Source organism: Polyergus mexicanus, unplaced genomic scaffold (assembly GCF_030449975.1).
Source record: "Polyergus mexicanus isolate NDT 795.1 unplaced genomic scaffold, iyPolMexi1.0 SCAF_19, whole genome shotgun sequence".
Lineage (NCBI taxonomy): Eukaryota > Metazoa > Arthropoda > Insecta > Hymenoptera > Formicidae > Polyergus > Polyergus mexicanus.
The window spans coordinates 1,074,810-1,102,731 of record NW_027223339.1 but is presented as its reverse complement, the minus strand read 5'-3'; the positions used below and the strand labels follow the sequence as shown (position 1 = coordinate 1,102,731).

Here is a 27,922-nt window from a genome sequence, read left to right as displayed (position 1 = left end):
CAAGGTGATTCGATCAGAATGCTTTGTTAACAATTTCCTTCAAATAGTATCTTTATTAATTTAGCGACAAAATAATTTTAAACATTTTGTTAGTTAGACATTTATTCTCTGTTGATAAACATTTTCGAAAATCTGTGATAATTAATAATGAATTTACATTGCAGCACTTAGCTAAAGTTCGAAGGAAGAATATTTACAGCAGATGCTTATATACGATCAAAAAACTTTTCCAGAAAAACAAAAAAATTAATATTATAAATACATAGCAAAAAATTTATTTATTTCGGCAACAAATTTCTTTTAATTTAGCTCATTATCTTTTTGATCTACAAAAAAATATGCAATTAAAAAATGAAATTATTTCGAATATATCATTTTATTCGTTAATATTTTTATTCAACCCGATAGATAATGACTCTATAGATAATGCTTCTACTATTATAAAACTGCATAATTAAGTATTGTACTTGAAAACCTGTTTGCATCCTGAAGTCTTACATGGTTACGTCATTAATCGTAATCATCAAGAAACACAGTAGTAAGAGTTAGTAACTCGCGGTAAGTCGCAATAATAAGGTAGAATCATATATTCATATGTAAGCTAGTATCTTAGATTGTCGGATCTCAGTTCTATCAGATTACCATAATAAAGAAAAATTATGATCAACATGCAAATATTGTATTAAATAATATAAATAAGTAAAACAAGAATTATTATAGCAGCACTAAGTTTTTTGTTTTTATTACTCTTAATTACTTTATTTCACCGAAAATAGCAATAGGTCAGATAAGACTCAATCTTATTTCATATTCCATTCTAACTTTAGTTATATAACAGAAATGCTGATCATAATCTTTTACGTATTGCTAATCATAGAAATACAGGTGCAAAAGATCATACATATGATTAATTATAAGATCCGCGCGTCTATTTATATTTCATATTAGTTAAAAGAATAGATATAGTATCTTATACGATATGATAATTTTATGCTATAATGTGTGTGAAATTGTATAAAAAGCAATTACAAGATAGATCGTGCAAATAATAAATTCAGCTATAGGATGTACACAAATATAATGTACATATACATACATACGTAACATAAATTCATGAGCATAAAAATTATGCCGAAAATAAAATTGAGAAATTGATAATAATCTATGATAGAATGATAGTATTTTTTATTATTTATTCATCATTCTTGTTTTAGAATAGCATTCGATTTACATCTTCGCATTTTTATACTATTATACTTTCACACACATTATCCTCTACTTTTACTTATCTATAATAATTTATCTATAATATTTAAAATTTTTATGAGATGAAAACTAAAACATTTATTTTTTATTTTAGAAAATAATTTTTGGAAAATAATTTTAATGGATTAATGAGATTTTTATAATTAAAATAATATCAAATACGATATAATTCGGATAATTTTTACTTTGATAAGGAAAAAAATTGTTATCTAATTTTTAGATTATTATCTAATTAAAATTTATCCGAATAATGTCGCGTTTGATGTCATTTTATTCATAAAAATTCTTATTAATCAAGTGAAATTACGTTTAAAAAAATATAAGAAATATAAAAATTTTATAAAAGTTTTTATATATTCAATAGGTGTACTCTATTTGATACTATTTTCACTCTGAAGCATTTGGTGGATAAATGAAGGCGAAAAATCTCTTATTCTTCGAGCAAAAATTGCATTAAGCGAAGCATATATATTGTTATGTGTTTATTTTCAAAATACTTTGTAGTATTAATTATTGTATTAATTATTTTATTGTTTTAATTATTTATGCTTATATATAAATCTGTATATAATAGCTTTTAACGTACAACGGTACGCATTAATACATCCAATTAAATTTATAAATTTATAAATTAAATAATATAATTAATAAAAAATTAATTAATAATAAAAGATTATAATAAATTAAAAGCCTTATTTGATATTACTTAAAATGCTTGATATTTTTGTACCAAGAATAAGAGAAAAGTAAAAGCAATTTATTCTAAATATTTTCTACACGTTATATTTAAAAATTAGAAAAAAATTATTAAGAAAATTTGTTTCATTTTATATACATAAAAACATTTCAATAATAAAATTTATTATTGCTGTCCGTAATGTATATTAGAATGACAATGACATCACGCGCCGTTAATAAAACTTTAATAGATAGATAACATTTCTTCGCATTTTTTATCCACATATTATGGATCTAGTATCGACATGTACCAACTGCCGTTTTATTATAGTGGCACCAAAAAATGAGTTTGACCATGTAGTTCCGCTGGCTCTAAAATGGATCTAGTTAGCGCTACTATATCATATAGAAAAAGCATCTTACGAAAAACGGCAGTGGGAGCCCTCTCAGACTTCTCTTTCTCTGTGGTAATCAGCTGTGTTTCTGATACAGATTGCCGGTATCGGCAATGCTGAAAAATCGTTTACATACATATATTTTCATTTATATACATAATATACTGTCAGCTTAAACAAAATACAACCACAATCAATTGCAATCAGCTGATCAAAGAAATGTTTTCTAATATTTTCACATTGGTCGATATATTATTCTAGCATTACAGCCTGAATAGTTGATGGAATATGAGTTAGATTGAATAATTTTAATGAGGAAGATTGCATCATGCGAGAAAATCGTATCAAATATTAATTGTTGTATGTGCATATTTATCATGCTAGGAATGAAGTTAAAATGACTAACATAACCTCGCACAAATAAATAACATCAGAGGATAACACAATTGTAAGAGGCAGTGTAATTTCCCACTATTTATAATTTTCTAAATGTACGTAATATAAATTGTTTATCTTTTGTATATATATTTGTTATTAGCTTTTGTGCGAATAATAAAAATGAAGTGATATTAATGCACATCATCAATAAGGTTAAGTGATTTTATATACAAGACATAATAAAATTATACTAATATTGTGAATATTTTGTATAATTTATAGAATTAATAATTATATTAACTATAAAATCTAAGCATTTTGTAAATGTAAAATGCATTGCATACATAAGATTCTAAATATAGCACAGCATAATTTACAAGTGCGTAACAAAGCCAACACGATCTATAAAAGATCAGGAATATTGCTCCAAGATATTGTTTGCCGTTTCAATCATGATTCCAAAGAGTATATACCTGCAGATGAGGAAAAGGACCAGGAACCGTATACAGAGATCTCCAACCATTATTTAGGTATTGCAGCTGAAGGACACAGAACATTTGTTTTGCAACCATACATAAAATGGGGTAAAGACAAGAAGAGAAACACTTCGCCAGAGTTACAAATGGCTGAAGCCGTAGCACTCATAAACACTCTGTCTAACTGGTGTATAGTTGGGACAAAGTATGCCCCATTACTTTCATTGCAAAAGAAATTTTTGTTAGGTACTGGTGCGATGGAAAATCTGAAGAAAGAATTAAGTAAATGTGAAAACCCAACTGCTATATTTGTCAGTACTAATCTGCTCAAGTTTGTTCAAATAGCTGAATTGGAAAAAATTCTTGGTCTACCAGTGTATGATCGTTACTCCATAGTTATCCATATATTTCGTCAGCACGCAAAAAGTGTAGAAGCAAAATTACAAGTAGCTTTAGCAGAAGTACCATATGTTCGAAAAAAAATGCTTGAAACATCTATGACTCGCAATGGCATTATAATAACAGAAAAGACAAAACTAATATTTGATAATAGAGAAAAGAAATTAAAAAACGAATTGAGAAAATTACAACAGCATCGAAAAAATATCAGAAGTCAGCGTACAAAGCATGGTTTTCCCGCAGTTGCTGTGGTTGGTTATACAAATGCAGGAAAAACTTGCTTAATAAAAGCACTTACGGATGACAAATCTCTTCAACCTAAAAATAAATTATTTGCAACTCTTGATACAACTGCGCATGAAGGAGTTTTACCCAACAAATTAAAAGTATTGTACATGGATACTATTGGATTCATCCAAGATGTGCCAGAAACTTTGATTGAACCATTTGTTGTAACTTTGGAGGATGCCATGATAGCTGTATGCATTACGTATATTTATATTTTGACCTACTATTATTATTATTTTCTTAAAGGAAATTTTTTTTATTATTTAAGACTTTTTCTAGGATGTTATAATTCATATATATGATGTCAGTCATCCTGATATGAAAGCACAATATCAACACGTTCAGCAAACGATAAAACCCATGATAGACGAGACTCGTCCGATAATCGATGTCGCCAATAAATGCGATCTCGTTCAAAGCGATTGCATACCAAAAGATGCAATTGCCGTTTCTGCTATGAATTTAACAGGTGTGATTAGATTTTATTATTATTGCTAAAGAATGAAATGAATACTTTTTGAGGAGAACAGTTTCTTAAGATTATTTAAATATTTACAGGAATCGATTTGTTACGTTTGAAAATACAGGAAGTTCTTTTGACCGTCACTGGATTATTACGCACACGTGTAAGGGTAGAATCGGGCAGTCCTGCAGCTAGTTGGTTGTACAAAATGACGACAGTAACGAACGCTCAACCAGATCCTAATGATTCTCAATATTTAATTCTGGAAGTGCTCGCTACTTCAGTCGATATTCAAAAGTTCAAGAAATTTTTAAGGCACTGAAGTATTCTATATTATACTTTATTTGCAACTTTTTGTTAATATTAAACTTAAACCATTTTGTATGTTTTAAAATATTTTAATAGTATATAAATTTTTTTCTTTTTCTTTTCTTTTTTTCTTCTTTCTTTCTTTTGCAATCGATCTTATTCATTCTGTAGAAAATATTTTTTTTGTCGCAAAAACATTTATATTTTTATATATCAAATATATATATATATCAGAATTTTAACACGAAGTAACTTTTTATATATGCACATACACAAATAAATTGTAACTTGTGGGAAATTTCAAATCTATTTGACTTTAATTAACGAAATATAGAAATGATTATATTTTATGTAATTTATTAAGAATGTATAACAAGAAAAACATCATTATATATTATTCAAACAAGCATACAAATTTGCACGTAATTATCTATATGTGTATTTGATTTATTATAATTATTTAAAGTAATCTTAATTACTTCAAATACACATATAGATATATTACATATAAAGAAAGCATTACTCTATATATAAAGAAAGTGCAATACTTAAAAATCTGAAGGATATCCTTCAGCACGGCATGCTGCCAAGAGTCATTGCTTTTTACGACCTAGCATGTACACGTGCTCCACATGTGTTTCCCTATAATCGGTGTTTCTGAATGCCAGATGCACGAGACACGAGTTAAAATTTTGACTGAGATATTCGTTAGGGTTATTAACGAGATTAAAGACTTTATTTTACGGCGTTTAAGCACAAATGAAGCAAGTTCAATTTATAAAGTGTTTACTCACTCTCTAAACTGTAAACAATATTTTTTAAAGCGAAGAGCTAATTGCCTGTGTTTTGAATTTTGTATTATATTTGTAAACTTATTGATTAGAAAAGAATAAGATTTATGAAATCTTCTTTGTCACACCATGTTTTTATACAAACATAAATAGTTATGGAGAAATGCTGAAAATAAATTTAATATCTTGGAAATATAGGAATATATATATATATATATATATTTTTTTTTAATAGTATAGAGATATTTTAAAATTACTAAAATCTAAGCGAAACACTATAAAAGGTTTACTTTCATCTCTAAAATTTAACGTTTTTTCTTGATTATATATATATTTAAATTTATAAAAATGAGATTTGTTAAGGAAAAAAACAAAAATTTTTCAACATTTTTAATAAATAATATTTATCTTTTTTAGGGGTTGTTAAATAAAGGTTGAAACTTATTAGTGATATATTCATTATATCCATCTTTTCTAAATATAGGAAAATATGACTACTTTAACGCAGAAATATAAAATGAAAAGCAGTAGGTTGATGTATTAAGAGAAGGAAAAAGCGAAAAGCTTTTGAAAAAAAATGAGGCCTGAAATTTGGCAAACGATCAACCCGCATCTAAATCGTTGCACAATGAAAGAAGTCGCCGCTCGTTGCCCGGTATTTAAAAAATTTTATTGTTACTGTCTTTTTATTAAGAATTTCGTTTATCTTATCTCTCCGATCGCGTGTCATCGATTATCCAGCGCGGAAGAAACTTTGCGATAAAGCCATCGTGATGCAATGTATAATTCATAACTCGATAGCTTTCCCGTATATGAAGAGCGTCCCGGAAAAACTCTATATAATGATAGTAAAGAAAAACATTGCATACATTTTTCAGAAATTTCCCTTCTATACAAACAAAGGAGTTAGATTGTTCATTTCATGTCCAATTCAATTTTATCTCCTTTGTCGAAATTATAACGACAATTCAGTACAACTTATCTCGTCCAAAATTTAGCCAAAGGAACGTGAGATAAAAACGAATCAGGTGATTGTCAACGAGTCTCGACAGCTACGCTAATTATGCGGGTGAATTCTCGACCGTAAAACTTTTTAGCGTTCGCTAACTCGAGTATCATTAATATCCGGTGACGGCGGGACAACCCGTGTATAGCTTTATAGAGTATCCCGCAGAATTAATCGCTCCGCGCGCGCGCGGGCGAAAAAGTCCTGGACCGCGCATCGTCCTTTGGCTCCGGGAATTAATGAAGGATTGATATCGCGATTATGTTGTAGCAATAGGATAGAAGAGCGGTCCGATGGTGTACCGTGTAGGCCGATCGGCAGCACGGACCGCGGCGATAATTAATTGCAGGCGTGACGGCGCTTTAACGTCGTTAATTTTCATTATCTCGATCGGAATCCGCTTGTAGCGCGGAACCGCCGCCGCTTTGCAGCTCGCTAATTTCGCGCGCGCGTTCGCCTCGTAACCTCGCTTCCGGGAAACGCATTAATAATTCTCTGGACGAGAGGAGCTTTGCGGAGAGGGAGGACAGGAGGGTAGCTCTTGCAAAATTTGTCACCCGCTCGTGGCTACGGTGACGCTAATGTCACGGCGGCTGTTTATGCGGCCGGGATTCGCGGCGTGCAAGGATGCGCGCGATGCACTTTGCGTATTGTTTGGATTATTAAAGCGAGTCAAGTTAAACCTAATTATCATGGCGTTCGGTTGAACGACAAATTTCGACATCGCTTGCACTCTCTACTTGCTATGCTGCATATCAAGGCACAACATAATACGACCAAAATGCCACCATCCACTGTTTACGCATATCCCGCATGACAAGCTTCACATCCGCATAATTTTTTATTTTTCAAGAAACGTTATATCACTAATTTCAGATATAAAAATGCTAATCGTAATCTTTATATCTCGAGTATAACCGCCAATTTAATCGCTAAGAATTATTTGTACATAGCCCAACAATTTAATTTTTTTTTATTAAATAAATAATAAGTTAATTAGTTAAAACGAAAATGTATACGATTGGATGAAATGATAAAATAATATCAATATATATAGCTATTTTATTTGACTATACAAAATATGTATTTTTAGAGTACCTTAATGATATTAAATTTTTTATTGAATGGTATATAAAAAAAACTTTTACATTCTTAATAAGTTATATAGAAATATATAATTCGCGCAGTTTAAATTCGCATAAGAATTCTCAGACATTAATTTCTACAAATATCACCGTTATTCTTGCCCATTGTATCTCTTATCGTGAAATCGATTTAAGAAGAATGGGTGTGTACGTGTAACATCACATTCCTTCTTATTCCTTGAGCAGAGATCCGTCAGGAAAATGGCAATAATAATGGAGGTTTATAGTACAATGGTCCATTAGATCTCGCAGCTATCGGTCAGCGGGGCCGGGTCCGCGTTTACTTAACGCTTTAAACACAAAGCTGCGGCTTAACCGGGACCTATTGTGCTTGCCCCCGGCAATTACACCAACGATTGGCTAACGAATGCCGATCGCCTCGTCGAGTGTGCGACTCGTGTAACGTAATGATCGCCGCGCTGATTTGCTCGCCGTTACAGATTCAATTACGGACCGTGCCACGCGGCATGTGGCATGCCTCGCTATTTCGCACGACGCGGCACAACCAAATGCTCCGAGATCAACGGCGGAAATTAAATTAAACCTAACGCCGACCGTACGCTAAGCATAAATAACAAAAATGACACCGCCATCGGCCTGGGCGACCTAACAAGCCTAATCCGATACTACTTGCATTGTTTTCAGCGACGTTCGCTCGCCGCGTGCATCACGAATCTATTAATTTTAAATCAAGTTTAGACCAAACAAAGATTAATTGACTTTGACTGAAAAACAGATTGATTATCATACCTTCTGTCTAATGTAACTTTTAATATGTATCTATTATTATTTTATCGTGTTGCATCCTTTTTTGCATTCTTCCATTCGCGTTTATCAAACATTACTACACTTTGAGATTATAGAAATTTGTTTCTATACTTTTTGTATCTCTTCCAAAGAGAGAGAGAGAAAGCATAATTTTATTACTTAATTTATTTTTTAAAAATTGTATAAATTTTCTTGTCTTATTATATATATATATATATATTACAGATTTCTTAAACTCTCTATACAGAGAAAATTTGAATAATATATATACAGAGAATTAAAACGCGCGTATAGTGAGATAAAAAATGACAATATTGAAATTGACTTTTTTGAAACTATTACTCGAAACTAATTTCCTTGAAAATATAAGTACATCATCCCAGAAGAATACAAAAAATGCAGTGGGCTTAAAAACACACGCACAGCCAATGTATCTCTTCGTGCATAAATTTTCTTATATCTAACTGTCGTATCTGGCAAGTATGTATCTGAAAAGAAAATACGAGAAAATATTTAAGTTTAAATATTTGACTTTTGCAAACGAAAATTTTTTTTTCAATTATTTAGGGGAAGGAATGCCTATAAGGTGTTGAATTGGTAAAGCAAGGTGGGGCCTGTTTTGCAGCCGATATTCGCTACTCGGTTAGTACCTCTCGAGTTTTAGCGGCTTGACTTCAAAGGGATGCGAAAAAATTTGTACGCGACTCACTCTCCACTCTCCGCATAAGGGAATACCTTCGCGAAACGATCAACGCGATTCCCTCCATCGCGGATTATCTTTTTCTCTTTTCTGCTTGTGTTCCCCGTTTCTTTCATCTTTCTCTTTCGCGTACCTACTCTTGCAAGAGGTCGAACGTCGAGCAATGCGCGCGTTTGCATATGCACGCCCGTTCCCCCTTCCCGCTTCGTTCATGTCCTCATCGTTGCGCTTTAACGCGTGTCATTTCGCGCGTGCAGTCATTTATCGCCGAGACTTTATAACGGGTGTCTTCTGCCATTATCACTCGTCGATGCTTAATGAGATTCAAAATCGGTCATCGATAATTATTCAATAATTAACGATTTAGGTTAAGATTACGTTTGAGATTTATCTCTCTTGTGAATTAAATTTGGGGAGTGCAAATTGATAATAATATCACTTTATTGTTAATAGAATTTTCATTCAGAACTTAATTATAAACATATGTAATTGAGAATATTGGGAAATCGCGGTAATGGATAAAGTTTCTTGATATTCTGTTGATGACAAATTAACTCCAAATTAACCAAGGAATTAATTAATTAATGCAAAAATGATGGAACATTCTGTGTGTATGCATATATAGATGTATACATCACTTATAGAAAATAGTGTCCATTTAAAGATATCGGAGAAGGATATTACATGAAATTTTTTATATAATATACATTTACATATTACATTTGTATATTTATTTTACAGCGGTCCAAGAGTCCTATTTTATAGAAATAAAGCGAGAAACATTACAAGAGAAATAAATAATTTATTCCAGAGAAAACATGTAGAAAAATACTTAAATTTAATTTTAAGATATTTTCTACAATAAATAACGACAAAGTTGAATATTTCCTAATACTAATAAGAGAAACCAGTTTATCTTCCGGATCACAAGGCCTTTGTAATTTGTATCAGCTTTCTCCCTTTCCCATCGTCGTCGGTCTCGGCTGTGAAACATGTATACAACTCCTCTAGTGTTTTTACGAGATACATCCCTGTCACCGGCGGATCACGCGATTGGGTGTCCCGCGGGCGTGGGAGCTTTATGGGGATTCATGGTATGTCGTACGGTTAGTACAACTGCGCTGGGGGTGGATCGAGGCGCGCGGGACGGCTAATACCCGTCATAGAGCAAGAAGGGGGTAGGTAAAAGCGATAGCCGGTCGGCGCAAGCGCGGCGGGGAGTCGGCGGGGGTGAGGGGCGTATCGCGGCCTGGCGAAACCCAGTCGAGTCCCGTGAGTCCGGGCAGGCACTGCTATCGTAGGTGGTATCGTGGTGGTGGTGGTGGTGGTGGTGGAGGTGGTGGTGTTAGGCGTCGTCCGGGACCGAGGAGAGAGAGAGAGAGAGAGAGAGAGAGAAAGAGCCGCCGCCGCCGTCGTTGTCGTCGTCTTCGTCTTCGTTGTCGTGGTTATCGTCATCCCGTAGTTGTCAAGGCGGTGTGTCACCGTCGCGTGTTCGGTAAAAGCTTAGCCCTGAGAGAAGGAATAAACAGAAAGAGCGAGAAAAGCAGAAAAAAGAGAAAGAGATAGAATTAATGCAAGCGAACGAGCGAAAGTGTATAAATGGGAGAGACAGAGAGAAAGAACGAACGTGATGTGAGTCGAGAGAAAAGAAGTACGAAGCGCGCTACGGAGCGTTCTAAGAAGCGGTAAATAAGTATCCGTCCCGGTTGTTATCGTAGCGAAAAGGTAGAGGACGCGCCTACCGGTCGTACGGCGCGTAAAGTCTCGTCGAGATGAGCTTCGCCGGTAACGAGAAGACGGTGATAGAGAAGGAGGAAGAGGAAGAGGTGGAGGAGGAGATGGTGGTGTACGAGGGAGAGGCGACGGCGGCGAGAGCTGTCACTTCGATCGCCATTTTAGCGCCGAGGAACGGCCGCGTAGGATACGCACGCCGGGGCCAGTGCGTACCGCGATAGATGCGCCCCTCGCCTCGCATTCCGTGCCGCCCTCGTCCTCGCCGTCTCCGAGAATTCGCGAATGCTTTCGATCCCTCTCTTCCTTCTCTTTTTTCCGAGAGAGAGCGCGTGCTAAGATCGAAATTTGAGGGAAGCGTGAATTCTGCGCCACTAGAATCGCGATACTTTTTTCTCTCAGCCATTGGTACAATTGGATTTTAATTCGAGAATCGCTTCGCTCGCTATCTTGGATCTCGCGCGTATCAACGGGTATATCGAGAGGAGACGATTGATTTCGTCATCAATTTGATGTTCCTTTTGACAGACGAATTTTTTGGTACGATGCTCACAGAAAGTGGCTTATTAATTTTTAATTCTTTTTTTTTTTGCGCGCGAGTCTTTCTCTCTCTCTGTCTCTTTTTGTATGCGTAGTGTGAAAATTGTGATTTTGCAGATGTAAGACTCTAGGCCATTACTGCATGATACGCGTACGATGACGGTCAATTTATCTCACAATGTGTATTTTGGTAATTCGAATAATATTACGGATTATTAGTCTGAATCAGTTTCCGGGGTCTCGTCGGTAACGAGCATTCATGCGCGGCAGGGATTCGCGCGCTTTTCGCGACGGAGGTACTTGAGGTGCAGGAAAGTGCAGGTAGGCAAAAAGCGCAGTTGACTAATTGTAAGTACTAACTTCACTCGTTAGCGATTCGAATCGAGCGTTACGTTGCGTGTCGCGTACGTTACGACGCGATTTCTTTGGAGTCGTTTTACTTCGCTCGTGACGATAGTTAAAAATTTTGTGCGATATACTATCGCGAATAGTTGAATGGTGATTAGATTTCCAAAGTCTCGCCGGCTCCCTATGGAAACACGCGAGTGGCTGGCTCGGATTCTCAATTTTGCGCCATGTCGCTGTGGCAAGCATATACGCGTGAGTGACGTGAAATCGCGCGAGAAAGGAGCGTCGACTAAAGGAGGAGGTTACAAGAGACGTTGAAAGAACGACACTCGGACATGCATGAGGAACGCGCGAGCTGGTGAGCGAAAAAGGAAGAGAGAGTCTGGAATGATGGAATATGTCAGTGAACGAAAGAGAGAGAGAGAGAGAAGAAACAAGCGGGAGGAAGGAGACGAAGCGAGTCAACGAGCGAGAAAGAGAGAAACGAAAGTGCGAACGCGATACAATGAATGAGCGTGTCGGAACGAAGCGAGAGAGATAGAGAGTGAATGTGCATGCATGCGAGAGAGTGAGAGAGAGAGAGAGAGTGAGTACGAAAGAGGCCCGGCGCCATACTGGCTCCCCGCAGTTCCACGACACGCACGCATGCCGGCCGGCCGGCCGATTAGTGATGCCGTTCGCGATTCCGATCGTCGATCCGTCGAAAAACGACGCTATTCTCTGACGGATCGCGAATACATTTTTTCAGATGTCAAAGCGGCGGAATATCGTTTCGCGCGTCACCTTCGCCACCCCTTCGCCCCTCCCCGCAGCGCACGTAAGGGACAAGCGGAACGCGGTCGAGAAGAATCGAATAATGATTCTACGCGATTAAAATATTATCGTGTGACGTGCGTACGAGACGGATAGACACGGCGGATAAACGGTGAGTGAGACAGACAGATACATACGCACGCACGCGATAAATCGCTCCGTGAACAAAAAAAAAAAACAGCTCTATAAGATTGCAAGGTTGTAATGTCGAGCTCCGCAACATCGTCGGGCTCGTCGTAGTGATCAAGTGCTTCGCTATATTAGTGCGTCCAGAGATACGCGAAAGATCGAGTGCATTCGGGATCGCGAATGTGATAGGCGTGATCGGAGAGTCACGAGACGACCCGGAATAACGATATAATAGCGAGCCCTCCGGCTGTATGTGAGTGTATATTCGCTGCTCGGAAACACGAGGAACGTATCGAGAACGGCGGATCCCGAGTGACGTCAGGGGGGGGCGCGTGCAGGACTGACTTTGCCCCCCCGCCCCTGCCTCCGCAAACGTCGCCCTCGGAGGTTTGGCGCGGGTCAAAAAGAGGATCGCTCGTCGATTTTGCAACGATTTAGGTGAGTCTTAGACGGTTTTCTTTTGTCTATCTAAGAAAATATCAATTTCATTCACACCTAGCTCTTAAAGCTGATATGACAAATCGGAGCTCTCTCACAATGAATATTATTTATCGTTGTATATTTTGAGGTATTATATCGATATAATTGTAAAAACGTAAGGACAATCAAACAGTATCTTTTTCAAAGATGAAATTAATAATCATTGATCTAAACAACTTTTTATGATAATTATATAATTTACTGAATTAACAATGACTATATTTTTAATAGTTTGCATAATATTTGTAAATCCTTTTATTATCAAAACATTGAAAGCTATTGCAATATTATATTTATCTTGCTTTTATGCATTTGTGAATCCTTTTTTAGAAAAATAAAAGTTAATTAAATATGATAGCATAATAAACAGACTTCTTATCTTGAAAGTTGTAACGTCAGTCGTTTAGAATCTTAAAATAAATGTTCTTGAATCTGAATATCTTTACCTAAATAATTTTCTTGAATTTACATAGTAATTTGTGAAATTCTAAATTAATTCAATAATATTTCAATAATAACTAATAATTTGTATATACATGCAAATAATTACTTTATTATTTTATTTAAGAAAAATATAAATATCACCAAAAATGTGTGTGACTTCTTTTTATATTATAATAAATTTATATATGATATATTTACAAATTAATATAAATAATTAATATAAAGAATACCTTAACTTGTAATATTTTTGTAATTTCACTTGTCTCACTCGCCAAATTGGATGATTAACATTGTTTTTTATTTCTTAAATTAGGCGAAATTATTATTTGTATAACATATATAGTCTGATTGTGAATAGAAATTTAATTAAATTTTTTTGTGATACTTTTCTTTAATACTTTTTCTTCTTTGATACTGTGATCCTCTTTTCTAATTTATCTAAGTGACTCTTTTCACTTAGCTATTTTTAGTGCGAATGAATTCTAAATCTGAACAATATAAGCATGATCTTATGAAATGTTACTTTAATTTAAAACAAAAAATATAAATCTATTATTTTATATCTATTTAGCGCCGAATTTAGCTATAAAAAGATAAAAAGATGGAATAATTTATTCGTTTATGAAATTCCATATATAAATAGATATCTGAATTCTAGTCTTTGCTGTCAAACGTTTCGCTGGTACGGTAAACGCAAATTTATCATTGTAATATATGCAAATTGTATCAGATTCCTTTTCCTGTCTTCACGCAAATGAAGTGTTTTCTAGTCTTCAGGGTTAACCCTTTCGTGCTCATAGAATGAAATATACTCTTCCTACTTATCTTGTCGTAAGCCATGTTCAACGTAAGCCATGTTCAACGATACTTATCGCAGTGATCGTTAAGATGTACATATTTTCACAAATTTATTTCAGTTGTAGCTTTTAAAAATACAAGCATAGCTTTTAAAAATGTTAGAATATAGAATATAAGATTTCGAAAAGAGTATCATTAACACACACACAAAAAAAAACAGTTTTACATACACATTCATCTGATTTTATAGTATAATAATAGTTAAATAGTAATTCTCAAATAATAGTAAATAGTAATGTAAATCTTTGCAGTCGTATACATAATAATTTATTATTAAATTATTAATAATTTTTGCGTAATAATTTTCATAATATATTTATTTTTATGTATAAATTGTTATAAATTTTCTTACAATTTAAAAATTTAACAAATAAAACATCGAGTAAAAGATTAGCAAGTGGCAGTCAAAGAGAAATTGGCACGCTAAAAAATTGATCAATAATTCACTCAAATAATATCGATTAATTTTATAATTAATATCTTAATTCTGCACTAAAATTTTTATTTAATACTTTATCTCTCGAATTGTCTGTAATAATATTTATGCTTTTCTGATTGCTTTCGAATTATAAAGAGAGAAATAGATATTTCTTAAAAATTATTGTTCGTGTATGTTTTTTGAGAAAAATTGTTGAACTTTTCACTTCATTTTATCGAAATAACTTTGCGATAGTCAATCACAAAGCATTTTATTATAACAAAAAAATTTCATTTGGCCTATTCGCGCATGTCACTTTACTTCGATTTTATTAAAATTTAGATTAGTATCGCATCTCACTCATTTCGCGATTTAACGTCATATTGTGCATTTGTTGATAAGTCGATGATGCTGGTGATATTTTCTTACTAAGGTGTGCCGCACAAGTGTATAATTTACGAAAAACATAGCATTATAGCGGTGTACAATGTCACTTTCCCGCACCATTTTTGCGCGCAATACAGCACCTCGATAATGATATTACGTTTAATGAAGTGCCTTGGCCAGTAATTTACTGTAATTCACTTGTATTCAATTCATTATATACATTCGTATTACGCGGATTTATATCATGTAATAGCAGTAATCGTTCACACATAATTATTCTCATACTTCATTCAATAAATACGACACATATTTTGCTTTTTGATATTTTGTAATCGATCAAAAATTAGTAAATTTACTGCGTGTATTTTGATAATGATAAAAAACAATATTTAATGAAATATAAAATATACACATTAGCAATATTATTAAACTTTTAATATTAATAATGATTAAAAATTAATAATAAATATGATGATAAAAGATATCAAAATAATGATAATAATCGGTATTGAATGCGCAATCAAAGGAATAAGCTACAAACATATTAAAATGACACGATATAAAAAATTTGTTTTAATGTTTAACGATTTATTTTCTTCATCTCTCGTTATTATATCAATCGAGATAAAGATATAGGTAGAATAAATATTTTTGTATCAAAGTACTTTACATACTTGTAAATATGAATGTTATTCTAATTATATATAAAGTCCATAAACTCTCTACGGAAAATATAACTATACGTAACATATTTATAAAATAACATTTTTTAGTAATAACAATTATTTTTGCTGAACAGTACTTGGCATGATAATATTAGTTCATCTCTTTCGAAACTGGAACAGAGTTTTCTCCAGGCTTTCTTTATGCTCGGACGAACGGATGGACGGACGGACGAACGGTGCCGGTAACGCAAATGACGCGTTCGACTCTTCGGAACGCGCGTTCTAATGAACCTCATCTAGATAACGCGAGCGCTCCATTCTTTTTCGCCTCGTCACGCGATCGATCGCTCGTTTCTTCGCGTTCGACATTTAATAATCGGGAGCCGCATTAAGAAATCATTCGGTACTTTCGATGCGGGAGGTCCGCGATTCCGCTTGACTCGTCCATGTCCGCGATGATGAAATATCACATTATCAATGCGTTTCCATCATCGCGCTCTTCAAACTTGCTCTCTCACCGCGAGAATCTGCGAAATGAGAGCGAATCGAAAAAGAATCGGTACTTTTGAAAAATCATTCGAATATATCGATCGTCTTTTGAAGTACCGAAATGATATCAAACATATATCGGTCGTATAAATCGCTCAAATGCTGATTATTTTTAATAATAATAATAGCAAACAATTAAATGGGAGATAATATTGATGCACGAACTTATTATTGTTAAATTTTATTAACAAATATGCATTTAAAAAATGTACGTTTTGAATAGTTTTTTGGTCCATCTTCAGCACGAATACAAATATGTAAAAAAATTTAAAACCTCATATATACAATATTTGTTGTTCCATTCAAATTAAAATTAATAATCAGAAAGGAAGGTTCATCGCTATGAAAACCGCGTAGAATCTGTATAAATTAATGGACAAATGCCATCGCCATACGTATATGGTCGATGGTTTACACAATATAATAATTATTATATTGATTATATTTGAATTTTGAAACTTGACATGCACAACATTTGTTGTCGCAGTCAAAATTTCAAATTAAAATTCATAATCGGAAAGACAGGCTCACTAAAATCCACCTAGAATCTGTACAAATTAGTGGATAACATTCAAACGCCATCGCCACAGATATATCGTTGATGATTTACGATATAATAATATTATTAATCATTTTATTATATTGTAAATGTAAATCATCGACGATATACGATGTGTGGTGATCTGGCGATGGCGTTTGGACGTTGTCCACTAATTTATATGTATTCTACGTGGGTTTTACTCAGCTCTACTTTCTGATTATTAATTTTAATTTGGAATTTTGACTGCAACACTAAATGTTATGCATGTTTTACAATTTTTACATATTTATATCTATGCTGAAGATGGACCAAGAAACGGCTTAAAACGTACATTTTTAATGCACATTTGTCGATAAAATTTAACGATAATAAGTTTGCGCACCAATATCTGCGCCTTGGCTTTTATCTGCCAATATCTTCCCACTTAACTAATTATTTTTATTGCATATTTTTTATTAAACTAAAGAATTAATATTTGTCTTACGACGATTGTCATAAATTAAATTTAAAAACAAGTCGACTCCAAAAGCAGTCAAAAAAATCTAAGATAAAAAAATAGCTCAGTGTAAAAATGTAACTTTCTGTATGTAAATGCTTTGTTCTCTCTTTACGTAGACTCGTGCTATTTTCACATAGATTCAATGTGATTGTGTCTACGAACTCGCTCCTATATCTTTGTCTTAAATTACTTTAGAACAGCGCGATGAATTTGTAATGAATATAGAGATCTCTGAATTATCCTTTCGTTCCTCTCGAGGAATGAATCAAAACAGACTTGCCTCCTATTTTTTTTCTCTTGTTTTCGCGCGTCTTCGTTTCGGCACTCTGGTTGAAGTCAATCGACGCCGCAAAAGAGTTCGCTGCCGACTTACTGGCGACTTTAAAATACGGCCAGCTTTCGTGGCTCTGACCATTAGCAGGCGGCGCGGTTAACCTCAAAAGGTCTACGGGTCGGCCTTCCGCCGGCCTTCCGCGGGCAATTTCACCGGTATACGATGAGGGAAGGGTGGCAACGCGCGAGGAACGAGGTCGGCCGTTCGTTCTTTTTCTCCGTGTCTTTTCCGGTCCCCGTCTCGAAAAAGAGCGATATCTCGCAGCGTTATCGGAGAATAAGGACCTTGCCATCATCTTTTCTGCGTTATTTAAAAATAATAATGCGCTTTTTAATCGAAACCATTTAACGATTTTTTAATAATAATAATAATAATATCGTTTCTTATCGTATATAATTTTTTTTCTATTATTTACATCGAGATACATAGAAAAGTTTTGCAATTTACTTATATAACATTCTTGAATCGTTCATATTTTGAGAAAAACAAGATACGAAACATCAAATGACAATTAAATATTTTTCTTTACAAGTTTATTATAATTACTTCGTGATTGTAAATCTGGCAAAAGTATGCTCTTATTTCAACTACACACTAAAAGCGAATCCCTTTTGAAATACGATCCAACTATAATCCGATTGCGCGAGAAAAAAATGTAGCCAAGATTATTCGGACCTGGGAAAAGAGATATCTGAAATAACAGGCGCGGGGGGTTTGCCGGATTACATCGTGTATTTGTTTAGAGGGGTCGATACGTGGATTGTTTCTGGAACACGTTGGCACTCGAGTTTCTTTAATCCCTTCATCGCAAAGACGCGCGTTATATGTTTAATTAGGATCAAAGGCTAGCGCATCGTGACAAGGAAAATATTTATAATACTTTAACACGAAGGTTTGAAATTTATATAATTTTAATAAATTAAATTATTTTATTTCACTTTTGTTATGTTTTTATTCCTATAAATACATGATTATAAAGATTATTTTCTTACACATAACTTGTTTGTTGACAATTTTACCAACACAATTATTTACAACCTAATTATAATTCACAAAGATCTTGCTATTTTCCAAAATTTGAGAGAGAGAGAGAGAGAGAGAGAAAAGAGAAAGAAACATTTTAAAACAAAAACAATATGTTAGTTAATAATAATACAACAATAATGTTTACTTTAAGAAATTGAATTTAGAATAGTAAAATGAGACATTTAGATAAATGACGTTATTAAAGATTGTGAAAATTTTTATTTATTGAAGAGAAATCCGTATATTTCTCAAATATGATTGATATCGAAGGATGATTGTGTGAAATTTTGTATATCGCGATGTTCTTACATCATTACAACGTTTGTTAATATTTGTCACTGCCGGGTTTCGAGCTTTACATCGTGTACGCCACGCTTATTAATCGACGCGGTACCAACGTAAATCATCGACAAACGTAAATCAAGGGGGAGGATGAGGAGGCGAGAAGCAACGAGGAAATCACTCCGTTCCAAAGAAGAAGTCGCGAGATTCGAGTCGAGAGATTCAACCTGCTCGCTCGCGAGTTCTCCTCTCATTATCAGCGAGACGCGGATACATATTTTACGAAAGTCCAGAGGTGAGTTCTCGTGGTCGTGACGAAGAGGTAGAGATCACCAGCAGACGAGGCGGAATTAAATGTAAGAAACAGGAAGAAAGAGAAAAAGAGAGAACAATCACGGGCGGCGTTGGCGTTCCGTGGAAAAGGACAGAGATGAGGCGAACGGACAGGCGGATGGATTCGAAGGGACTGGCCGCGAGAGAGAAAGGGGACCGAGAAGAGGATCGCGCGCGGAGGTAAGGCCCCACGTCTTTGCCTCCCTTCTACCCATCACGCCGCCCGGCCGAGATAACTGAGGACACCGAGGCCCCGTGGGACTGGCGAGCCACGGGTTTGTTCCTTCTCTCCTCTCTCACGGATACGAAAGCAAGAATCTAGGACTCGACGTGTGTACACGTCTGCACTTATATACACGGTGTCCCTTGGGTTTGCTCGTCGCCTTTTCCCTTTAATACTGCAAGTATAGTGAACTTACAATTTATAAATTAGTTTTTCTTTTTTTTTTTTCGATACATATTTCTCGAGACTCAAAAGTGTCTCAATCGCATACAAAAACAGTAGAAATAAAAAAGATTGTGTAATCTATTGTGCTTTAAGATAATTATAAAGATAATTGTTAATTGAATAATCTTGATTAATATTTATGATAGCAAAATAATTTTTTAGAGTTAGAGAGATATTAAATAAAGTATAGATTGAAAATTCTTATAGGGCATTAAGTAGTAATTTTCGTTAGTAATGTAAAATATTCATGCACACATACATCGTTAAAATATTAATAATAACATGTTTCATCTCTATTTTTAAATAATTCGTGCGATATATTCGTAAGTATATCTTGTTCCGAGCAACTTGTTTCGAAAACTCGACGATAGGTAAATTGTTGATAGGAAAACTTAATTTTGTTTACTTCTCCAGTTTTTTTCAATTTTTTATTTTCTTTTGCTCAAAATCACATGCTGTTTATCTACAAAATGTTTAATATAGCTGCAGTTATATAAAAATTATTATACGCGAGAAGTAGAATCGTTGAAACAAATCGATTTGTGGAAGAACGCGGAACCGAGAGCAGAGGCATTGAACATCCAGAACACCCTGTATAGGCTTAGGCCGTATTCGAGGAGAGGCTCCTCGTGCACGAGGCCATGCCTCGCTCGTTCCTTCTCGTGCGCCATAAGGGCGCCATGCCCGGTTGCATCATTACCATGCGCGCGCTTGTCATACAGCTTGTTTCATCTGCGAGCAGCCGGAAAGATACATTTAGATTTTAGATTGTGCGTATAAGAGAGAATTCTGCGAGTATTTCTCTCCTTAATTCGATTGAATCGTTCATTTTAGAAAGGACTTGATTCCACGAAAATGAGTTTTCCTTGTATATATATATAAGCTCTTTCTATGTAAATATGTACGTAGAAAAGACTATTTTCAGCTTTATCTTTCATTTTACTAGAATGACTAGCATTTTACCAAAATGTGAAATGACTTTATTAATACTACTAGATGTTTTCTGAATAAGAATTTTTAAGTATTTAAAAATAGATATCTTGGTTTGATTATATTACTATATAATTTGATATGACGTAACTATTTTTATATACAATATAAGCATGCGAAAGAGGACTTTTAATGGTTAAATATCAGAAAGATGATGGCAGAATCGTCAGTTTCATGTCGAATTATCGGTTATCGATACGCAATGTATAAACAGAAAACTAGACTGACGATTAAAACGCATTTAATGTATCGATCATTGTTGAATTCTGTCAATGAGACTTATATGTATATAATACGCGCTACACATAGCTACCAGATTCTAATATAAATTCTTGGAAAAATCCAAATACCGCAACCTTATCCTATTTCTGCTTGTGTTTCTCTTATCCGTTTCTTCTCTATCTTTCTCGAATCTAATGCTCATATTATTTTTATCCAGTCTTTTGCTACCTATTTTTCTTTTTCCCTGTGCCAATAATCATTTTCGAAGCGTGCATATTCTATTCGTAAAATCTCTAAATTTATCATTTAAACTACTTATTACAAAACAAGATACACAGACAATACTTTTTTCAAATATTAACGAAATATTTTATAGCGACCAGAACTTCTCATACGGTGTTAAAATTCTAGCAGTCTTTATTGTCCCCTTTGCATAGTCTAGAAATTCGCATGCTCGAGTCGCTCTCCAGTCTTCAAGTATGAATTCTCGATTTGCCAGTAGTAGATAGAAAAATCGCCAATCCAGCGGACTTTACTCTCGGCCCGGAAACGTTTCGAATCGTTCTCCAATATATGACTCGTGCGTGTTTGGAATAAATCCCGATTCCGAATGCGAAGGATGCTATGCGCCAGGATTCAGAATTTTCCTTAGGTCGCCGCGTAATGATCAAACGATGTATGCCATCTTAATCGCGGATTGCGTTCACGTAGCCGCTTGTTCCTATGCAGCTTGCTGATGCGCACGCGTTATCATCAACGGCGGGAGTTATCTCGTGTCAAACGAGTGGGTCACGTATCCGATAAGACGGCGATGTTCTCAAAAGCGTCTTCGAGGAACTCGAGTTGACGCAACTTGAAGCGTCTTCTGTCGCGGTCGACGCGAAATTCGTTTTTTCTACCTCGATTTGTTTTTAATCTAATTCAAAGAAATTTTTAAATAAATATATTGGCATTTGTTAAAATTTCCGAAAGCAAACAAATTATATTATATTTATAATAGTTATAATTGTTATATATCATGTGGCATATGTGAAAGATAAGCGATATCAGAAAGGGCTTGGCACTTCGTATATTATCTCAGCGAAAATATATTGCGCATCAGCATTTATAATTTAAGAAAAGTGGCTATTGATTTCTTGCAACGTCACAGATATTTCTGAAGAATCAATTGCACAAGAATTGCTCATATAATTCGCGAAAAATAAAAAATAAAAGCGAAGGAATATTAGATATAAGTACCATATATATATTGACGAATAATATATGCTACATTCGCGACAAATATAAATTTTATTCACTAGACTGCGTGCGCGACACGACGAATTTCAATGACACCAAATTCCAGGCGCTCTCCTGGTGCCGTCGGAAAATGTACGTCACATTCGAATTCCGATTACCCCGGCGTAATACAGCGGAAGTCAATATTGGCGTGCTCCGAAGGAGTTACCACGACGGCGAAGTTTAAAGGACGTCGCTCGGCTCGCTTTCTCGGGGACCAGCGGCCGCCAACGGGTTCCGCGCGTACAGCAGGACGAGAGGTTTTCATTGTGATTTCGCGAGCGAATTCGTCGAATATCTCGGAATTCGGCCCCGAGCGGCATGTTCTTATATCCTCTCTTAGATAGTTGTCGGTATTTCTATATACGAACGCTTACTATACCTTTTTCTACCCTCCACTTCCTCCCTCCTTCTCTCTCTCCCTTGTATATTTTCTTTCTCGCTTTTGCTTTCGAATCTCCCTTCTGCCTCCTTTTTCACCGTATTCGTTTTCTCATTGTCAGTCTCCGTCTCTTTGTCTCTTATCTCTCTTCTGTTCTTTCTCCCGAGGCCCCTGTTTGCCCGTAGCACTCTCGTGGAACTTCTCTCGCGTTGTCCCTTCTTCTTCTCTCATACTCCTTCCTACTGCGTTTCTCATTCTTCCGCAGAAATTCTCTTCTTCTCCTGTCTTTCAAGTCGCCTCGAGCTTTGCAAACTTTACTATCTTTTCGTGTCTGAAAGACGAGAGAAGAGAGGTAGTACCCTCTTTCCCTTTCTCGTCATTCTTCTTGCAATCTTTCTTCGTCTCTTGTTAGATCTTTTAGTATTTCCCTATTTATTTCTTATATATATTGTGCGACATGTGAATTTGCGTTTCTTCGATTGATAAGCCGAATGACTTGTGCTACTTTAGTCTTATCTTTATATTTGTTTTATTATTTAATTTTTTTATTTCTTTGTGAATTCTTTAATAATCGATTATTTTGAACTGTGTTTTATAATTTGATATTTGTTTTATAAAATATTTGTTATATCTATACGCACGTCACTGAGACACTGAGAACTATCTCTCTCTTTCTCCGTTCTGTTTTCCGTATTCTCCCCATACGATTTATAATTTGTACATTATTATTTCAATACACACCTAGTTCTGATCCATTCAGTCAATGATGTGCATTACAGTTTTAAAATATTCATATTTATTGTCAATATATATATATATATATCCCATATTCGTTTTTATCATATCGCAAATAGTATCTTTTCTTCGGGGAATTTTTCTAGAACATTATATATGTGTATACTTTCCTGTAAGCTACAGTCTTATACATACAGTCAAATATAATAAATACAGTATAAAGACAAATGTAATAACACATTCATTTTGATAAAGATTAGACTAATGAAATCTAAAAAATAAATCACTGAAGAATTTTGTAAATCAAAGTATTAATAAAAATTAGAGAAAATATTTCTCGAATAAAGTATTATTTAATTAGCATATCAATTTTTTGTCTACATAATAAATAATTGTTATTAATACATGCCAAATTATTTTTGAATTGTTATATATATAGTTTCTAAGAAGATTGTAAAAAATGCTAACAATCGTTTTTCTTCTTCAATCTTTATTTGTCTATGCATCTCTTTTCTCTCTTTCTTTATTCTTTTCTTTCTTTACTTTTCACTTTTTCGACTTCTCGATTCGTCTCTCCTTAGATTCTACCTCATCCCTCTATGTACAGTACTAGAAATCTTTGTCTCTTTACTCTCCTCGTTCGCTTTGTTCATTATCCCTGGAATCAGGACGTTCCTCTGGTTCTTTCCTGCTCTCTAGCTCGCGTGTCTTCGCTTTTCATCCGACGTTGCTGGCATCGTTATCCTCGTCGTCGGTGGTAGCGACATCAGCGTTGACGTAGGGCGAACTCCTTTTCTTAATTTTCTACGAAGAATGCGCCTCTGCGATTAAGACAAAGTACGTACAACGGATCTATCGAGCCATGCTAGACCGTGCGCCGCTGACTTCTTTGTCGTATTCGCGACGGAAAGGTGCCTTTGATATTCTCTAACGACGAAACTTTGGATAATTGGATGTAATGGTTACTTTTTATAAGGAAATTTCTATGCCGAAACTACGCCAGTAATATTGCCTGGCTAAACTCAAGTCGAATCTTTTCGAATTAATATTGCAAGGGAAAGATATTCATGTTTTGCGTTTTTTGTACCTGGGGCAAAATAAACTACAGCCTTATATAGTCGATCAAGTGTAATAAATATATAAGGATAAATGTAACAACACATTTATTTTGATAAAAATTAGATTAATGAAATCTAGAGAATAAATCATTGAAGAATTTTATAAATCAAAGTAATATGAGTAAAAGTTAGAGAAGATATTACTCGAGTGAGATATTATTTAATTAGTATATCAGTTTTTTGTCTACGTAATAAACGATGGTTAATTAATACATGCCAAATTATTTTTCTATTGTTCGATTCTAAGAATAAAATTAATTGGAGCAATTTAAATCGGCTTGCAGAAATATGACAAGATTTAATTGACTATTAAGAAGACACCCAATATTAAAAATCGAAATTATAAGCAATAATCGTCTCTTAATAAATTTATCTAGCACGATATTATGTATACACAAATAGACTCATGCGGTATCGCGATTCTAAAGGCAAATCTACACAGACCACCCTTAATGTTTGTGCCGAATCAATCAACACAAAATGAAAAGAAGCAAATTGAGTAAACGATGTTTCCATAAAATAATCACTCGAATCCAAGGAAGTTGAGCCATCCTCTACTACAGCCATTCACTGTGAAAGATCATACGGTACGATGGTATAAATCATTCAAAGTGAAGCATGTAAACAGAGTTTCAATGTATAAGTGATTCGTGAAAGTACATTACAAGACTTCGTTTCGCGCGTCGTTATAGAGATTAAATTTATATAGATGATGTGAAATGAATTATGATTCAGTTATTGTACAAATGTATATTGTGTAATCGTACTGCGAGTTTTAAAGGAAAAGAATTTATCTACATTTCTCCTTTACGATATTTTAATCTTTTTACTATCAATTAAAAAATAGTATTACTTTAAATGTCATTTAGTCATAAAATTATTATTGTGTTCTTGATATTCGCAAATTAAAAATAGATTTAATTAATATTAGAACAGTACATATATATATATATATATATAAATTACGTATTAAAATTATAAGATTATGATATTGTTTGATTTTTATAGAAACTAACGAAAGAGAGAAAGGAAATGTTTATAATAAATTTCTAACGATAAGCTGTTTTGTTTATCACATGAACGATTCCCACAGGATCATCGAGGAGTAACTTGTATAAATTTCAACTTTATTTCGCAAAGGTGGCAATAATTCGCACAACGTGTGCTCCCGACATTAACGGAAACGCGCCATCGCTCATCAGCAGCGAGGAGCCCGGGATCGCGTCCCGGGGTCAATTCCTGAGATAATAAATCAGTACACGCGTTAGGACGATAAATCACGACGTTCCACGTCGGCGCGCCCGGTACCTCTACGTTCGTCTTCGGCATTCGCCGAATCACCTCGCGATTAGGAGCGCCCAAGTTTCGTTTCTTCAGGACGCGACGTTATCTCGATCATAATCGCAGAAGTTCGTGGCACGACCGAGATCCATCCCGCTCGGGTGATTTTATTTTTGCTGAAGATTCGTAGATTGCATCGCGACCGCCATGCAAAAAATCCGTCTGTTTTTATTCAAATGCGTGGGATCGATGTAATCTCGAGACGGCTGTTCCCGCATCGCGTATTATTAACGATAACGAATCGCGCGCTCTTACGATTTGCATTTTTTTTTCGCTGATGATACTTACGGTACTTCTCTTTATGTATATACTCACAATGCAATATTTTTTTATAAATATGTAATATATGTAAAATAATGCAATATGTTTCTTATTGCAATGTTTTATATATATTTCTCTTTTCCCTCCATTTATTATCATGTATGATGAAAGTTTATAAAATCAGGTATTTTTATTATGCTATTTTTGGTTTTTTTTTTTTTTATATTTCTTCTTTGATATTACTTTATATATTGAATCGTATACCAAAATTAAGTTTAATTGTTCTGTAATAAATTATAAAGATGATTAATTACGAAATTCTAATCTAAGAAATTTTCTCTCTTGGCAAGGATCCATTCTCGGGTGGTCGTTTTTGCCGATACAAGTTAAAATGTAATTTCCGTTTTGGTTTTCGTAATTTTGACCGAAACTGAGAGTCGTATAGGACTGCGTTTTGTATCTCTCTTATCTCTCTACCTGCTATCTTCTTTTTGCGAGCGTAATTATCCCGGTGTGCAAAATTTAGAATACACATTGCTCAGCGAGATATATCAAACTTAACTTCAGACTCCCGAACTAATTTATCGTAATAAGGAATAATGAGCGGCAATTTTCTCCTCACTGAGCGTATCGTATCGATTTCTCTCGTTCTTTCTTTCTCTTTTCCTCCCCACTTTCTCACTCGCGCTCCTTCCATCGACTAAATCCCGAAATACTTTAATTAAAATCTCAAGTGATTATTTATTCTACATGATTTTTGCGCTTTAATCGTTATGGAATCGGCGACGATTGTGGATTTTGCGCGAAATTAATATCTTTCGGAGATTAAGGCAGATTTGTATGGATGGTCGTCGGCTATGAAAATTGGAAAATAATTCGTTGACGATGAAGAGGTTGATACGACGCGGAAAGGGTGTAATAGCTCTCTCACAAAGTATGTTTGTCTCCTTTTACCTCTATTAAACTCTGCCTGGTCAAAACCGTCAATTACATCATAATTGCGGGGCGTGAGGTAACGCCGATGATGAATCGCATCTCGCTTTATAGCTTTCCGAAGATTACTTGCCGAAAGTTCATCGACTTCCTTCCCGCAGTCGACGAGTCGATGGGGCGAAACGCGATGGAATTTAATCGGCGTCATCGCCCGTCGTCATCGAGAATCACAGATCGGCGTAACGTGAACCTTTGCAGGTATATAAAAGAGATAGGTGTAATAGACAGAGGGATGTGATTACATGTTCAGAGATTTCAGTTCTTTTGAGATATAAAAAGGAATACAATATCATAAAGTGAAAAATAATAGTAATTAAAACACAAATTTGATAAAGATAGTACTCGACTTATACAGGAACTTATTAAGGGATTGATATAAAATCTAGTATGATTAGAGAAAAAAAAAATATTGAAAAAATATAAAAGATGATATTATAATTACATTATGTGTGTTAATAAGATGAAAGAGAATTTCAAATGCACGTCCCCTCCTTCCTCAACCCTATTCACTTATGATATATTACATTACAGTTTTATGAATTATGAACAGGAATTTAAGTTGTTATTACGTAAGCTAATTAGAAAACTTCAATTTTACTTTGTCTCGAAGCGAAATAGAAAAATTGCTAGAAACATTATAGTGATCTAAGAAAATTAAGATTGATAAATTATATGCAAATTATAATTTTAATAAATTATAATAAATTAAAAAAAA

The 27,922-nt window shown here is 34.5% G+C and overlaps 2 protein-coding genes across 2 annotated transcripts in view; both read left to right on the top strand.

The window, feature by feature from the left end:
• Nucleotides 1–2,173: 2,173 nt before the first annotated feature.
• LOC138941541 (putative GTP-binding protein 6) lies at nucleotides 2,174–9,911 on the top strand. Its single transcript, XM_070311331.1, has 5 exons — nucleotides 2,174–4,071; nucleotides 4,160–4,349; nucleotides 4,439–4,658; nucleotides 5,861–6,098; nucleotides 9,804–9,911. Exons 1-4 carry the CDS (start codon nucleotides 3,049–3,051, stop codon nucleotides 5,868–5,870), a joined length of 1,443 nt encoding a protein of 480 aa, XP_070167432.1. The 5' UTR covers nucleotides 2,174–3,048; the 3' UTR covers nucleotides 5,871–6,098; nucleotides 9,804–9,911.
• A 534-nt stretch (nucleotides 9,912–10,445) lies between these two features.
• Plexa (plexin A) overlaps nucleotides 10,446–27,922 on the top strand; it is a 253,077-nt gene continuing 235,600 nt past the window's right edge. Inside the window, exons 1-2 of the mRNA XM_070311324.1 lie at nucleotides 10,446–10,557; nucleotides 12,430–13,061. The gene's annotated coding sequence lies outside the window, so the exon portion shown is untranslated. The remainder of the gene's footprint in view (nucleotides 10,558–12,429; nucleotides 13,062–27,922) is intronic.

Bases quoted from the DNA above. Each gene is read 5' to 3' on its own strand.
- LOC138941541 (XM_070311331.1), top strand. From the start codon at position 3,049: ATGCATTGCATACATAAGATTCTAAATATAGCACAGCATAATTTACAA. The intron at 4,072-4,159 runs GTATGCATTACG...GACTTTTTCTAG, and splicing joins TGGAGGATGCCATGATAGCT to GATGTTATAATTCATATATA. The intron at 4,350-4,438 runs GTGTGATTAGAT...AAATATTTACAG, and splicing joins TTCTGCTATGAATTTAACAG to GAATCGATTTGTTACGTTTG.